The sequence below is a fragment of the Sphaerodactylus townsendi genome, linkage group LG05 (genome assembly GCF_021028975.2).
Source record: "Sphaerodactylus townsendi isolate TG3544 linkage group LG05, MPM_Stown_v2.3, whole genome shotgun sequence".
NCBI lineage: Eukaryota > Metazoa > Chordata > Lepidosauria > Squamata > Sphaerodactylidae > Sphaerodactylus > Sphaerodactylus townsendi.
In genome coordinates, this window is record NC_059429.1 from 79,552,297 (window position 1) to 79,569,712 (window position 17,416).

General features: G+C 40.3%; 1 protein-coding gene across 3 annotated transcripts in view; it reads left to right on the forward strand.

Annotated features, from left to right (window-relative positions):
* MAPK14 (mitogen-activated protein kinase 14) overlaps positions 1 to 17,416 on the forward strand; it is a 31,736-nt gene that overhangs the window by 11,761 nt on the left and 2,559 nt on the right. For 2 of the 3 annotated variants that reach the window (XM_048498243.1, XM_048498246.1), the window contains exons 4-11: positions 774 to 885; positions 1,510 to 1,539; positions 2,097 to 2,144; positions 2,562 to 2,676; positions 3,444 to 3,515; positions 9,231 to 9,310; positions 13,437 to 13,515; positions 14,093 to 14,266. In XM_048498243.1, coding sequence (XP_048354200.1) covers positions 774 to 885; positions 1,510 to 1,539; positions 2,097 to 2,144; positions 2,562 to 2,676; positions 3,444 to 3,515; positions 9,231 to 9,310; positions 13,437 to 13,515; positions 14,093 to 14,266 — 710 coding nt within the window. Of the gene's footprint in view, positions 1 to 773; positions 886 to 1,509; positions 1,540 to 2,096; positions 2,145 to 2,561; positions 2,677 to 3,443; positions 3,516 to 9,230; positions 9,311 to 12,800; positions 12,881 to 13,436; positions 13,516 to 14,092; positions 14,267 to 17,416 lie in introns of all 3 variants that reach the window. The other variant, XM_048498245.1, reaches the window with a different exon arrangement.

The following is a 17,416-nucleotide window of genomic DNA, read 5'->3' on the forward strand; positions in this document are numbered from 1 at the left end:
CTGTGATAAGGCAGTCAGAGCCAGTGTGGTATAGTGGTTAGAGTATTGGATTAGATCTGGGAGACCCAGGTTCTAACCCCCACTCTGCCACGGATGTTTGCTGGGTGACCTTGGGCCTGCCACACACTTAACCTAATCTCAGAGGGTTGTTGGGAGAATACAGTGGAGAAAAAGAGAACAGTGTAAGCTGGTTTGGGTTCCCATTGCAGAGAAAGGTGGAGCATAAATAACATTTTATCATCCTTTTTAGATAACATCGATTTCTTAGTTAAATTACACCAGAATGTTCAGCCTATACCTGTTACTTGGATTTAGCTGGGGGGGGAAAGTGAATCCTAAATTGAAATTTATGAGGTTGTAGGCATGATAGCTACAGTTTCAAAAGGCAGAACTACCAAAATGTAGATAGTTCTACACAGAGGTCAGTATGTCTTGCGGTGGGAACGCAAGTCTGTCATAAACTTTGAACCATTTACATTCTTCAGAACACGTTTAAGTGGATGAAGACTATTTTTTTATTATTTTGCAGACTCATCGCTTTGAGTGGATGACAAAGGAAATTAGTATTTTTTCCTAAATACCACCCACAGTCTGTCCATTGCCGACAGTTTACCATAGTGAGTTAGCCTGGCTCTTTATCTGTGTAGCTTAGTTTGCTCAGTTCTTTCACTTTTATTTTGTGACATTTTTAGCTCACCCATCTCCTGAAAGGTCTTAGGGCAGGTGTCAAAGAGGGAGGATACCATTGACTTTGCTTAACTTTTGTTTTCTAGATACCTTGTAACCCATCTCATGGGAGCAGATCTCAATAATATTGTGAAATGTCAAAAGCTCACCGATGATCATGTACAGTTTCTTATCTATCAAATTCTTCGTGGTTTAAAGGTATGTACACAATTCCTATTAATACAACAACTCTTGCTACATGACAAAATGAAAACTGTCATAGAAAATGAACTGAACATAGTATTCCAGGTGAGGTCTGACCAGTGCGGAATAGAGAGGTACAATTACATCCCTTGATCTAGAAGCTATACTCCTATTGATGCACCTCAGAATTTCATTGGCTTTCTTGGCTTCTGCTACACTGCTGACATGTTCAGCTTGTGGTCTACTAAGACTCTCAGATCCTTTTCACATGTAGTGTTGTCAAGCCAGATGTCACTCATCCTGTATTTGTGCATTTCATTTTTTCTGTCTAAGTAGAGTATCTTACATTTATCTCTGTTGAAGTTCATTTTGTTAGCTTTGGCCCACCTCTCTGACCTCTCCAGGTCATTTTGAATCCTACCAAGTGTGTCACTCTATCAAAAGAAGAGATGAGATTAGTCTGGCATGATTTGGTTCTAAGAAATACATGTTGACTTTTAGTGATCACACTGTTCCCTTCTAAGTGCTTGTTCCACTAGTACAGTTCAGCTGACTGAACTTCAGATCTGGCCCTTTTGTAATTAAGACGCAGAAAATGGTGATCTCAAACTAATTTTCAAAATTTCTTTAATTTTGCAGTATATCCATTCAGCTGACATAATACACAGAGTAAGTATTTTCTTTGATATAATTTAAAACCAAATTCAGTGCTTTTAAATCAGAAGAGAGTAAAACAGCTGCAGAATTGGCCTGAAAATTGTTGCTCTATCTATTGTAGTAGGAGTTTGAGTTAAGGGTATAGTAAAGGGAGCTGAGGCTCTCGAACATTGGTGGCAAACCTATGGCACTCCAGATGTTCATGGACTACAATTCCCATCAGCTCCTGCCAGCATGGCCATCTGGAGTGCCATAGGTTCACCACTAGAGAAGAAAGTTTGTTTTTGGGTCACTTTGTCACAGTAGTGACTCTATGCATTTTTCTAACACATGTCTTTATAATATAGTTGGTATTTCATTTGTGTATATGTGGCACATTTTTCTGGTGTTATTTTTACATTTGCACTGCTCCTACATAAGGTTGTTTTGGGCTGCTGGAAAATTCAGAAAATTGTGGATTGTGATGAAATTGTTTTAAAATTCAAAAGAATGCCTATTAACTACTGGTAACACTAAATTTAAAAATCAGTAAAGAAAATTAGTGTCATGCTGGTTTTTTTCTGTTTTAGGATTTAAAACCTAGTAACCTAGCTGTGAATGAGGACTGTGAACTAAAGGTAATTAGAGGTTATTGTGCATAATTGTGGCTTGTGGATAACCTTGTGATTATTCCTCTTCATGTAGGTCCAAACCTACATAGTTTACTAAGAAAATCCAAGAATGTTTGCAAGTTTGATAGCCCATGTCCATAGTTTTCTAAATGTGCAGATCTCTGTCTGCTTCCAGATGTTTAATAAAAGTTCCAATTTAATACTTTTTTGAGTTACATACATTGGAACTGCAGTGATAATGCTCTTGGCTGGTTGCACAAGGACTTGGCAACTTCAGGTTGGCAAGCCTAGCTTTTATCATAACTATTTCTTAAACTGTTCCTGTGGTCTTTCCTTACATTTGGTTCTTCCCAGTTGTAGTTGCTCAGCTGGTAAGCTCATGTTTCATTTGTTTAATGGAGTGCTGTCTGTGTTGTTGAACAGATTCTGGATTTTGGGTTGGCTCGACATACAGATGATGAGATGACGGGGTATGTGGCAACCAGGTGGTACAGGGCTCCGGAGATTATGCTGAACTGGATGCATTACAATCAAACAGGTATTGTTTTACTAACCTTCCCATAGGGATTAGCTTGGATCATATTTGACAGGCAGAAAGACTTCCACCTTTGTAGAGCAATGTTCTTGCCCCCCCCCCCCCCCCCTGCAGCCCCAAATGCTGTTCTAAAGCAGCAGGGGACATCCTAAAACACAATTTCAGTGGCATTTGGGGATATAGCTGGAGAAGTGTGCATGCATGAGAGAGTGTCACCTTGTTGGCCGAAACCCTTCTACCCATAGAAATGCTGCAGTGGAACTATCCTCCATGACTGGATGTTCAGTACTTAAAGTATTATTGCAAAATGGTACTCCTTTGAAAATAGAGCAGTTCTGCATCTGGACGTATCTGATCATATGTGTCTAGAAAGTACAAATGTTCGTTCCCTGCTCTTATATTAAAGCTAAGCACTTTGGGCTACTGTTGGTATTCTGAGCTGTGTGGCTGTGGTGTGTAGTTTTTGCTCCTAAAGTTTAATTTATCGCTGGCATCTTCAGAGTATGTCTCAGTGAAACACACCTCACCAGACATCCTTCTGAAGATGCCAGCCACAGATGCAGGCAAAACATTAGGAACAAAAACTACCAGACCACAACCACACAGCCCAGAAAACCATCAACAGCCAGTTGATCCTGGCCATGAAAGCCTTCAATGGTACATTAAGAATTTTTTTTGACTGCTCTTATTTATTTTTAATCATCAGAATGCTGAAACAAAACTGTGTGGCTATGGAAAATCATTGGCTTATAACTACTTCTTTTTCTTAGTTGATATTTGGTCTGTTGGATGTATTATGGCTGAGCTGTTGACTGGAAGAACACTGTTTCCTGGTACGGACCGTATCCTTTAAAATCTTCTAAGGTTATATGAATGTGCTTCATTTTGAATGCTGTAATGAATTGCACTAGGAATGGCCCTATGTCTAAGCTCTTCCCTAGTTTTGATGAACTCCATGTTCATATAAATGCAGTCCCATTTTTGTCAATATATGTAGTAATAAAACTACTGGATCTGTGTGACAGATAAAATGCAGCATTAAGGGTTGTTGTTGTTTTTTAAAGAAAAGGGTTAGTGGCACAGTCTCTGCTCCACCCTCATATATTCCTTTAGAAAGTAACCTTCATTCTTCTGTCACAAGAAAATGCAGTAAAAGCAGTTCTTGAAGTCCTCTAAGATTAGACTGCCAGTTCCTGTATCCAGATTTCCTTTCAGTTTGGGGTTTTTTTTACATTCTGATACTGTGTTGATGTGATTTTTTAAAATCCAAAGGAAATGGGTTCCTTGTCAAATCTGCCTCTCAGTTGGAAAGAATGAATAATGGGCAGAAACTATTCAAGATCTAGTTGGTGTAACTCCTTTATGTTGTTTCTTTCTTTTCATTTCCTGTGTAAATGTACTTACAGATACTAAATGCCACATACAGGCATATCACTGGAACTGCAGTATTTTCCTACAAAGAATATGTGATCACTCTAATTATTTTTGGTATCAGAATTATACAATGTAGTCTTTCAGCACAGTTGGGAGACAGGCATTCACATTTGACACTGAAGTCTAAAAGTCTTTGGAATGCAAAGCATGTATGTATATATATAGAGAGAGACAGAGAAGAGTGTAATCATTTGATCAGACATTTTTAAGACAAACATTTTGTGATTCATGCATGTTTGTGTGATAAGTGACACACTTCTTTCACACACACTTGTTCCATAAATTTAATTTTGAGCTAGGCTTAGCAAACTGATATGTCTTCCGAAAGTATCAGAAATTAGCTGTGTCTACTGGATTCTGCATTCCCAGTGGCATCAGAAGTGCAGCAGGATTGTAACCCTGACCCCCAGTCCTTACCTGTGAGCCGCCGGTTTACCTATCCTGACTGTGATGGCAGGGACAAGGAGAACAGGCTTTTCTCCCCAGCACTTGTTGGATTGCTGCTATGGCATCTAGGTAGCCTAGGAGGTAATGTTCCAGGGGCCTAATATCCTTTGTGTTGATATCAGTGACCTTGGGTAAACTATGCTTTCCCCAGCTGACTTGGCTCCTGAGATTCTAGGGAAGCCACGTTCCAGTCAGGGAGGTCTTCCTATTGCCTCAAAGGCAAGCAGGTTTAGCGTATGGAGAGTGAATAGAATGTCCTCATTTCTGATTATAGTCTTGAGCTGGAGAAGAGTTCTTTAGTTCTTTAAGAAGTCCTAATGCTCACTTCAGAATTTGTGTTCAAAAGCAGAAGATTACAAATTTTGGCAAAGTCAAAGGTTTCTTGGGATCTACCCATCAGCTTAGTCTTTTGAAGCAATTGCCTATTTTGTTTCCTAGTACAATAAAAAGCTGCTTGTTCAGACTGAGTTTCCTAAAATTTAAATATCATCTGGAAAAGAAGGCTAAATCTTGCTGCAGTCACTTCTCCAACTCCAGGCTTTTTTCTAAATTTATAATAATTTTTTTCTAAATTTATAATAAATTATGCAGCCGTCTCTTAAATGTGTCCTAATGTTTTGCCTATCTCACTTTCCAAAGTGCAAAGAAGATGGAAAGAAGTCATTCATAGCTTTGTCCTGGAATTGTCCTTTGTCTTCCCCCCTTGTTAAATTTCTTCCTTTCTCTTAAAGTCTAATTTTCTCTTAAAGTCTAATCTTTGCAGTGGGTTTTCTCCATTCCTGTCTGAGGTATGTGAAAAAAAATAGTTGTCTGGAAAATATAATCAAAACAGACATATTTCCTGCTCAGGTAGTATTCCGCTGTCGTTTTTATTGTGTCAATATTTACTTTTTCCTTTTCTGCTACGTGTTTCTTTGTGTTGATGAATAAGGATCATTGTGCTTTTTACAAATGAGTTTATTTACTTATTTATTAGATTTTTTTAGACTGCCCAACTCCCAAAGGGCTCTGGGCGGTGTACAATAACAAACAGTGCACAATAAAATACAAGCAGCATTGTCATTGATGCATATAGGGTGAGGGGCTCAAAGCTAGTGTGGGAAGGTGTTACCAGATTTTAAGTCTACTTTATATTTTATAGTGAAACCATGCAGTCAAATACCAATATGGTATTCTCTTGGGAATGCTAACAGTATGTGCAGTATGCCAAATGTGTACTCTGATAACTGTGATTATTAACTTGTGTCTCATTGGAACTATACTTGCAGAGATGCTTGAGCCTCTGTGGCTTCTGGAAGTCCACTAAAAATAAGGGGAACTGCTAATTTCTTGTTCATGCCCGTCCCAAAATTTGTATTGCATATGCAATGTTAACTGACTTTGTTTCCAAACTTGTTTCATATGTGTCATGTACTCTAGTTCTCTTAAATAAGATAGATTCAAGTGTGAATGAAATATCCTTTACTGACAGAGAATTATTAGTGACGTACGTTGCAAAGGGATTACTGTCCAGTCTGAATTCAGGCAGTCCCTTCCCCCAATCCCCATTAGCCAGTAAGAGTTTCTTGCAAGTAGGCACAGCCATGAACCTCCCTGCTAAACCAGATAACCGCTTTCTTAGGAGGTTGTGTGGCAGCAAGCCAGCCAAAACAGCAGAGGTAAGAAACTGAAAGCAAGCCAGCTGAAGACAGAGCATCAGAATAACCCCAGATGCCCTTTCCCACCAGGAGATTCATGGCAAGACCAATCACTCAAGTCTTGACAGCATGTTTCCAAAGGTTGGATGAAAATGTTGGGTGAGGACAAAAGATTAAACACATAGAAGCTTACTTGGGTGGAACTGAGTATAATGTAATATGGCAATTACTAAGAAAACTTCAATTTACTTCCAGCCTGCTGTAGATTGTGGTGATCTCTAATAAATTATGGGGAACAGTGATCATTGTCTATTATGTCTTGATTAACCTTTTGTGGGGGAGCTTCTGTCTAATTCTTTTTACGAATGAGCATGGTATGAGAAACTGGAAAAAACTAATTTAAGAACTTTGATGAAGAATTACTGTGTTCACAATGTTCTAAACCAGGGTACTTGTTTTCAAAAAATAATCCTTTCATAACAAAATGTTATCTTTGTACTACTTTCCTTGTATACTCGAGCCTTGCATCTGGTTTTAACATTATCTGAGTCAACTGCTGAGGCTTTTGCAATCCTTGCTGCAAAAGCCTGATGGAAGATGCAGCCCTTCTCTATAGAATCATTAGGATTTGCCAGTCTGATGATTCTCCTCCGAGATCTGCATGCTTTTCTTTCCACGTGCTCTTCGCTTTGAGTTTGCTTCTGCTTTGTGTGCTTGCTTACAACGCCTTTCGCTTGCTTAGCTGTTTGCATTTGGCAACATTGCCACAGTTAGCATTCTGTTAGCACGGATAGTCCTAATGTTAGTTGCCGTTACCTTGTTCTAGCTTGCAGGTAATTTCCATTCTTTCCGTGTGCTGGTCAGATGCTGATCTTCATGGGAGTTACGATGCCCAGTGGCTTTTACCAGTTCCCTAGAAAGAGGGTTTGTAGCACCAGTGAAGTAAAATGAACACTGTGCTCACAATTGCAGTAGATGCATTAAGGGGTGGAAATGTTTGGACAGTAGATGTTTCTATTCTTGCACGCAAATGTTTCACCTTTATCTGTCAAATGTCAGCCTGAAGGTGGCTGTTTTTAGCAGTGGCATGGGTCAAAGCAAGACAGCATTTTTGAACACTTTGGTTGCCTGACTGTATTTTCAGGCAACCAAAGTGGGTTGAGAAAGTATCAGCAATTTGCTATACTTTGCAAAGTGGATGAGAAAGTATCAGCAATTTGCTGATAAAAGCCAAGACAAGAGTATTTTTAAGTGACCTTTTAATAAATCCTCACAGCCTTATGTGTTCATTAAACACAAGCAGAATACCACTGTTGCAGTGCTGTCATTAAAATGTATTTTTATCTATTGTCATGTGAACAAATTTCCTTTTGAAAACAGTGTAATGAGATTGGCTGTGAATTTCCATAAAGTATTCTTTTGAGATTTTAATAGCAAGGTCCATAAATTTCATTAGGATTTTTTTGCAAATATTTGTGCAAATATATCAATTTTGATATTTAGAGTCTAAAATTGGAAGTCTTAATGTTCTTCAGAAATCCTTGTCAATATTGGAGAAGGTAATATGAATATATTCTTTCTTAAATAAAATGAGCTTTTCTCAACACTCTAGCATTTAGCTTAAATAGTTTCCCCTTTTTTTAGCAAGATGTTTTTATTGAGGTCTATAATATACCATTGATAATGCCACATTACAATCCTATAATGGGCCATTTTGATAACTTGATCAAATGTACTTGTTTCATATTGATCTTGTCTCAGTCAACCAGGGACTTGAAATCTCCAAGTATAAGGGGGGAAGAAATCCATGTCCCAGTCTGGCCCTGGGAAACAACCCAAATTACAAAAGAGTGCATGGACAGGCCACTAATGAGTTTGTAGCTAAGGTAAGATTTGGATTCTCTCCTACGTACTCTGGCTTTAAAAACGCGTGATAGAGTAGCAGATATGTGCAAAGCTAGTCTTAAGGTAGATTTAAAACGAAAACTAGGAGATAGGGCTTTGTTTTATTCTATTAAACTGATAATATTCAGATTTAGACACGGGCTCTCTGATGTAATTAGTAATGTAAGTACCGGTAAATTCAAAATAGAATTGAAAGTGAGCTATTATTTGTTCGAGTGCAGAAGGCTGAAATTCAGATAGCACGATGTATTCAGATTTGCCTCAAAGGTGCTGGTTGACTCCGGCTTTAAATGTTCAGCAACAGTAATTCTTACTGTTCACTAGCATTTGTGCATGCCAGTCTTTTGCCATCTTACTTCTATTACTAATTAATTGTACTAATCACTGAGAAGTCTATGAATCTAAAGCCAACATAAAGCCTTAATTGTACAGACTGGGTAGTTTTGTATTCTGCTTCTAAAATGTGCATGACTGTCACAATTGACAGTTGTGAAATATGGGGGAGTGAGAATTAGATGAAGTGAATACTAGTAATGTACAGAAAATATAGGTGATAGCACTAGGTAGATCAATAAAGCTAAGCTATATAACCACAAAGGCTCAACCAAACTGTCTTGAATAATCCTTTTGGTTGAAGCTTGAGTACCTTGTTATTATGCTGAGGACAAAATAAGTCTTGGAATATAAAGCTTAATATTTTGAAGGAGCAGCTAGATTCCTTGGGGAAGTCATACTGTTTAGAATTAGGTATTAATTCTTTTTGACTGTGATCAGTAAACTTACTACTTGCAAACCGTCAGTGGGAGTTCACCTTTCTGCTGTTATACTACTCGCGTGATCACTCACATGTGATGTGAGTAATGCACTTTTTATGTGAGTAATCATTTGCATATGTTAGATATTTGCCATAGTGGCTGCAGTATCTTTTTAGTATCGCAGTTTTGATTGAGCATGTATTATTTTTATACAGAATTTCCAGCTTGTGGGTATATGTGGGTTATATGTTTTTATACATAAAGTATTCAAATCTTACTGTGTTCAAGGCATTTGGTTGACCTTTCCCCCTTCCACTTTATTGGGCTGCTGCTATTCATTTTATTTGTCCCAGCATTTTCCTTTATGGTCCACTGTTAGATATTGATCAGTTGAAGCTCATTTTGAGACTCGTTGGAACCCCAGGCCCTGAGCTTTTGAAGAAAATCTCTTCAGAGTCTGTGAGTTTAAAACTTGATTGTAATGTCTACCTTTCTGGGATTTTGTATGTTTTTGCCATTTGCTTTGCCATCGTGTAGACTGACTCTGTCTTGCTCCTCTTTTTTCATCTGTTTGTTCTTCTGGGCTCTATTTGAATTTTCTTTATTTTTTGTCTTATTCACTGTATAATTGTTTCTTCATATTTTGCTTATTTTTCCCTCGTGTCTCTGTAGACTGTACTAAGCTTCGCTACTATATGCTATTATTGTAGACTGTTGCTCAAAATTTGGTAGGTGTGCCTGTGTGTGCCCTCTTGTTAATGGCAAAGTTCGTTTCTTAGGGATGGGTTTTTTTAAACATGCTGAATGTTCTCCCAGGTCTGGCAGCTCAAAGAGAGCTACAGAAGGAAAATTTCTCGGTTTAAGACTTGAGTATGACAACCAAGAGTCACTTTCCTAGCTGCTTAAGTTGCTACTAGTGCATACAGTGTTTTTAGAGCACAAAATCCACTTAGTGCTAAAAGTGATGAGTTGTGAAGATGATGATTATGGAATTAGTGAAGAGCATGTCTGCTTCGTAAGCAGGATGGCTCAGCAGTCAATGGCACACTTCTACAGGAACTTGTTTTGTTAGTATAACTGCAGTAAGGTCTGAGATTATTAGACAAGCAGTAGAGATTAAAACTTCTTCAGAAATAAGAGAGGTGACCTGAAAGCAATTCCGATTCAACGTATTGGTGCTTCTTGTTTTCTGAACATATGTAAAGCATGCTCTTGGGTCAGCATGTGAACGTAAGTATTGTTAACATGATGTAGAATTGCACTGGCTTCTGTGAAATGCTGAATTTAAGTAGAGGAAATAGATGAGCAACCGCATGGAGCTTTGGGGAGGTTTGTAATAATATTGGTTTGGATCATGGGTTCAGAACGTGTTCCACTGGAACATTTCAACAGGCTCAAGGATTGCCACCTGTGGAGCATAACTGTCTCACTGAGCCCCACCCCCGCAGCAGCCCCCCAGTGCCTCCTGAAATCTTATTCCTGAAGGTCCCTTTTTTCCCATCTGCTGGATTTCTGGGAGTGTTTAGGCTACTGCAGGATGAGGAGAGCAGAAATCCTTGCACCTGCAGAAAAGCACCTGTAGATGTAAGACTCTGTCATTACAATTGCCATGGAGGATGAAAGCAAGAGTTCGGAAATCATGCTTTGGGATATAGTCAGCAGGTGGCCATGGCACGGGTGGGGAATTTAATAGAAGTGGTTATGGCTGGGGGAGGAAGCGACCCCTAAAAAGGAAGATGTGCTGGCAGTTTAGTGTTCCTCATTATGTTCCTGGAAGGCCTATTTTGTGCTTGCTTTTGTGTATCAGTTGTAGAAACAACCTGAAATAATAATATCCAGTATTGGAAAGTGCTATTATGTTGCAGTTGACTTATGGTGACCCCGTAAGTTTTTCAGGGCAAGAGACAAACAGAGGTGGTTTGCCAGTGCCTCCCTCTGCAGTGACCCTGGACTTCCCTGGTGGTCTCCATCTGAGTACTAACAGGGATCTACCTTGCTTAGCTTCTGAAATCTGAAAATGTTGGGCTAGCCAGGTCAGGGTGTCTCCTTAATTGTCCATTTAAACTAAGATAATTCTCAGAGTAAAAATCTTACACGGCAGATTGTTTCATACTTCCATCTGATCATGTCTTTCTGACCCGCAGTTTCACTCCCATTTTGTACGTGCTTAGCAGCCATTCTTGGCCCAGATATCATCCAGAAAACAGAATGCTGAGTGGTGAAAAAAATGCAGAGTTAAATGGCAATGTCAAAGTTGTCATTTTAAGTGGCTTCATGTCAATTTTGAGATGAAATGGCAGATGAAGATTCAGTTTACCCAGTTATGAAGTTATCTTCATAACACTATTACATGGCATATTGATCAGGTGCAATCTTGACTGGTTGCAAATTAGGTAGCAAAAATGCATAAACACTAAATGACTGAAATATTGCCTGATGGCCGAATGGTACGTAAAGGTGTGAAATTATTATGCTGAAATCTTAGTGATTTGAAATCGGATCCCTCAGCTTGGACTGTGTGTTTCAGAAACACAGAGGCCGTTTCCGCATGGCCCATTAACGACGGCCTGGGGGCGCTAAAAACGCCGCCCCCAGGCCGCCGTTCGCACAGGCGCCGCTGCTGCAACGCAGCAGCGGCGACCTGACTCCGCTTCCCTCCCCCCAGGGCAGCCTCAGGCCGCCCTAAACAACAACCCTTTAAAGGGTTGTTGTTGGGGAGGAAGCGTCTTCCCGGCGGCGCGGTGCGAGCCGCGCCGCCGGGAAGACGCTGTCTCCCTTCTGCTTCATTCACGATGTCCTCGTTGCCGTCTCGTTGGGCATCGCAGCCCTGCCCACACTGTCCTCTGACCTCCAGGGGTCGGAGGGCAGCGATGCATGCGGGGCCACGCCCAGCAGGCTTACCTAATTTGCGGACATCGTGAGTGGGGCGCAGAAGGGAGAAGAGGCGGCTCCGTGCGGAGCCGCCTGCCGTCTGTCGGCCTCTGCTTGGCATGCGAACGGGCTTCCGCCCCCACGCCGCCAGAACTCTTGGCGGCGTGGGGGCGAATGGAGGCCGTGCGGAAACGGCCAGAGAATAATTTCACAATATTGCAACGGTGAGTCCGTGGACTTTACATTAAAGTAAGATACATATTTCTGCTTTGAAGACTATGCATTCATTGCAGATCTTCCAATACAGTGGCACTTCCTTTAAATGGGAATTTAAAGGGTTTGATTTTCTAAAAAAAGGAGTTTTGATATATTGGCACTGTAGGTAATTTCCTTAGTTTGATTCTGCTTACAGTTTCAATAAAAGCAGACAGCATATAGATGATCTGTTATCGACATCCTTCCCCTTATATCAGAATAAAGTACAGTCAGTTCTTTTCACCTGTGTAAATAAATTTGCGAATATCCGCTAACTTGACTATTCATGCATGGTTTGCAGAAGCTTGGATTGCTTTAGTTGCCATTAAAGTAGCTTTAATTTGGTTCGGGTTTTTTGTCAGTTAACAACTAAACTTTTTGTGCATTGCCAGTAATGTTCTAACATTGCATGTTGCTCTGCTCGTGTTTTTGCCACTGCAGGAAAATAAACATTTTGCAGGCTGCAGTCTTTATAACATGTTATGCTGCAGAAGGGTGAAAGCTAAGCTTTGTAAAGTCCAGATTGGAAGAGGTTAGAATCACATTTCTGTAGCAACCTTATCTGTTGACTAACTGTCCCGCTTAAGAGGACTCTTGATTTTGTTTAAAAGGCAGCAGTATCCAGGCTAGTGTTTGGCTATGGGTTCTTAACCATGATTTTCTAATCTTAAACTGCTTTACTTTGTAATTCACATTCCTATGCTTAAAGGTGACATGACACATGGAGTGCTTCCTGCCTGTCGTGTGCAAACTAGATGTCATGTATGCAGTTTTAATTGTGTGATATTGTAATATTAACAAAGCCCTTGACTAGGCACCTAAGATATTAACCAGCTTCAGCAGATCATGCGTCTGACGGGGACACCCCCTGCATATCTCATTAACAGGATGCCCAGCCACGAGGTGAGACCTGACAAGGTGTGCATGATTGGTCTGCACTCAATGTTTCTTTATTGGAAGATTTTTAGGGTAATTACCTAGTTTTAGGGAGGACAATTAACTTTATTTTTGTGGTGTTGACCAGAATACCACCACCACCACCCCCCAACCAAAGAATAAATGGATGAAAGAGAACCATATTTGGATGAAGTGGAGCAAACTGCCCCTGGACCTCAATATTGTGTCAGTTCACATGTGATACTTCCAGCGGGTTGAATTTTTGTAATACTTGTATTGAATTAGTTCTCAAATGCATCTGGATGCTGTTGCTGTCCTAGAGAAAGTTGTCACTTGTAACACACTTTGCTGTGTAATGGATGATGCTCTTTCAGTTTTACACAAGTCATGAAGACCAACATTTAACCCTTGTTGTTAATAGAGCCAATTACGTGGGTAAGACTGCTATAACAAATAAGTAGCTGAATGGGGACTTGCAGTAACAAAAATAAAGACACCCACAAAGGCTTTTTTTCTTATTAGTGATAGGAGGTACTATTTAATATGTTTTATTTTCTCCCAGGCAAGAAACTACATACAGTCCTTGTCTTACATGCCGAAGATGAATTTTGAAAATGTATTTATTGGTGCCAATCCACTGGGTAAGACATGTAGCTCTTCTATTACATTAGGGGATATAACATACATATATGGAGGTGATGGTTCCTTTCGGACAATGTGGTAAGCTGATGTTTGAAAGTGGTGGTGGATTTCTGTTTTTTAGCACAGGAGGCAAAAATGATTCAGGTGGTTTCTCTGAGATGCTAAATATTTTCTATAATTGTTGCATATCTTTGCATCTTTTGGAGACTGGCGGTGTTTCAAGATCTCTGAAATGTAGGTGAAATCACCATGTTTATTTATCTAAATTCTTGGTATCATTAAACAATTTGCTTCTAATGAAGGACGGCTTCTTGTTACAAATCTTTATTCTGTGGAAATGTTGAGTTCAAGAGCGGGAAAAGCTTTCAGGAGAGGGAAAAATACCAATATTGGGAGAAAACTGAGCCCTTCAGGGGAGGACGGTTTATAAATACAATAAATAAATAAATAAAATAAAATAAATGTTATTCCTCATTAGGGGATAGGATCCTGACCTTGTGTGACTTTAAGTGAAACTTTTAAGAAATGTACATTAAACTTTCCTCTCCCCCCCCCCCCTTCCTTGGGATTGCAAAGCTGTGGACTTACTGGAGAAGATGCTGGTGCTGGACACAGACAAACGAATCACTGCTGCTGAAGCGCTTGCCCATGCCTATTTTGCTCAGTATCATGACCCTGACGATGAGCCAGTTGCGGATCCTTATGACCAGTCCTTTGAAAGCAGAGAACTTGACATTGAGGAATGGAAGAGTAAGTTTGCTGAAACACTGTCAGTGCCTGCAATCCCAAGCACATTTTAGTGGGTTTAAAAGGGTGCAGCTCTATTTATGATTGTGGTGTAAGCTGCGTGTCATTCACCATTATTCTAACTGCTCATGTGGTGAAAACAATACTTGACAGGAGATGAGGAATGTTGAATTCAAATTCTGCATAGATTGGAAAACAGCTAGTACAGTTCTGATGGTGTGTTACCAGGTGAACAATTCAGTCCTTTGCCAGCTGGATTTGATATCAGACTGTGTCTGATTTTTGTCAGTTAACTGTTAGGGCAAAAGTGGATAGCTGGGGGTAAAATCTCACCAAACCACTCCTCTCTCCTGTGACGTTTACCACAAGCTATTAGCGGCTGCTTCCTTGTCATTTATTTAAACAGACCTCTTCCCGAGTGATCCAGGCTAACTGAGGACCATTTAGGCAGATTGGTTTGTTCATGCAGCCAGTGGGATTTGCCACTGTGATGATGTCACAAAACAAATTGGATGGAGTGCAGGCATGGCCTCACTTGAGTGAGCATTTTCATTCGATTTTGCAGCCCGCTTCTTCCAACTGTCAAAGCAGGTGAACTGGGTGCATTTTATAGGAGGCAAAGTTTTTCATAAACCACCCCTCAGTTTTTGTTCAACCCTTTATTGGATTGTTGTTCATAAAGCTTAGGGACTCATCTTTTTGAAAAATAAGAGTTTGTTTTTATTTATTAATTTAGATGTATTAATACATATGGCAAGAATCCTCTCAGTAGTTTTAAAATCCATCATGAGAGCTAGTGTAGTGTAGTGGTTAAGAGCAGGGGGGATTCTAATCTGGAGAACTGGGTTGGATTCCCCACTCCTCCATTCTGTACTCCTACATTCCTGCTGGGTGACCTTGGGCTTGTCACAATTCTTTGGAACTCGCAGCCCCACCTACCTCACAAGGTGTCTGTTGTGGGGAGAGGAAGGGAAAGCAGCTTGTAAGCCACCTTGCGTCTCCTTACAGGAAAGAAAGGTGGGGCATAAATCTAAACTCTTCTTGTAAAATAATGTGTGTGTGTGTGTGTGTGAGAGAGAGAGAGAGAGAGAGATCCATCAATGTCTGCCCACTGACTATCTCTACTTTAGTTCTAAAAGGGGAAATGACCTCTAGATAACTTAAACAGGAGGGGGCTGGGGGTGGGTAAATATCTTTAATAAGGTACAATGGGTACATGGGCAAAGCCACTTTGATATACCTCTAATAGTAATATAATTAGATTAATGCTAAAACTTCTTCCAGATATTTAAAACTTCTGAGGAATTAATCTGACTGAACTAAGGGGAAAAAAAGACATGATGACTACATGAATTTTAAATTGGGGCTACATTTTCAAATTGGGAGTTCGCTGGGAATGGTCCAACAAGATGGGCACAATTCATATGGATTTTTTAAATTCTAGGTATATTGTACGGAATAGTTTGGGTTCTGCACATTTTCAACATATTAATCAGCACTATCGGGAAATATTATGGTTGAACTCTGAAAATAGCTTTGTTGAAAAGTGTTTGACCTTTCATGATAAAATAAGAGTTTTATATTTCCTTCTGGAATAAAACCCTTACCAATCTTCTAAAGATGCATAAAGAATAGGTCAGCGTCTCTGGGCAAAAAAATTCTCAACTGTGATTTCACTTAGAGTTGTGTCTTCCCACCACATTTCTGACACTCGCTGCAAGGTTTCTTTTACAAGGTATAAGAGTTCCTGGGGGAATACGTGGGAGAAAGTATTCCTTCCGGTAATCATGACTTAGAACTTTAAAGGTTAAATAATTCATTGAATTTTACATGGAAACCGACTGGTAGCTAGTGAATCTCTTTAAGAACAGATATCAAGAGGTCTCTTTATCCAGGCCCTCTGGGAAATCTGTCAATGACATTCTGAACCAGCTGTAACTTCAAGCAGTGTTCAAAAGCAGCCCCTTGTGAAAAATGTCGCTATAATTGAATCTATTAGCAATTGAGATCTATATGACTCGGTATCCCATCTTTGAGAAGAGGGAACAGGTGGCACAAGACGTGAATATAGACCAAATGCTGCTGGTTGTAGCAGTTGTCCTGATTTTTAAAGTAGTAAAGCTGTATTCTGACATGATCTATTCTCACTAGGGGAGCATGATCTCATCTTCTCACTTCTTTTCTAAATAAACTGTTTTATCTGGATTAAATTTCTTATCCATAATCCAGCCACTTTTTGACTTCAGAGATTTATTTCTTTATCTTGTTTATGCCCTGCCTTTCTCCCTAATGGGAACCGTGTAGTAATGCACTGCTGACCCAGCAGCACCGTGGTAGAACGTTGGGACGCCAACGGACCTACGGCCTTGCTGGTCGCACCGCACCCCCACTCCTCATCCCCCTATGAGTCACGGGTCATGAACTGTCTGGCTCAGTCACCGGGCGCAGGGACAATGGTCTTGCCCCCAGGTGAGGATTAGGCTCAGACGCTTACGCTCCTCTCCGCACGTAGCCAGGTGAGATCATGCATCACATGATGATCTCCAGGTCTCCCGGTCTCCCGCTCATCTCCCTACCCACCTCCTTTACACGCCCACAATGAAACCCTAATAAAAGGTGCCAGAGACCAGCACAGGGAGAGTTGTCAGGATCACGAAATCCCGCGCTTCCTGTTGCTGACGCTCTCCACCAGATGAAACCTCCTCCGCGTCTCGCCTATTCCTTAGCGACGACCCTGCGGGGATGACTACAAGCCGAAAGCGCTTTAAGCCATTCTCCTCTCCTCCATTTATCCTCACAGCAACCTTTGAGGTAAGTTAGACTAAAGAATGTGTTACTAGCCCCAAGGTGAGCCAGCAAGATACTTTAGCGGAGTGTGGATTTGATTTCAGGTCTCTCAGATCCTAGTTTGGTACTCTCTGGTTAGCGATTCTGTTGCTATAGATCTTGTTGAAAAAGAAGACAACTGTGAGTCAGCATACTTAAACCACAAATCTCTTGACAACCTCTTGCCATTGACTTCCTGGAAAAATATAGTCTGGGGGGAGGGTGGGTAAATGGACACTTGGGGTATCCAAAAAAATAATGCTCATAGGACAGAGCAGAGTTGTCTGACTCTACCATGTAAAGTTTACCAAATACATAGAAGTGGAA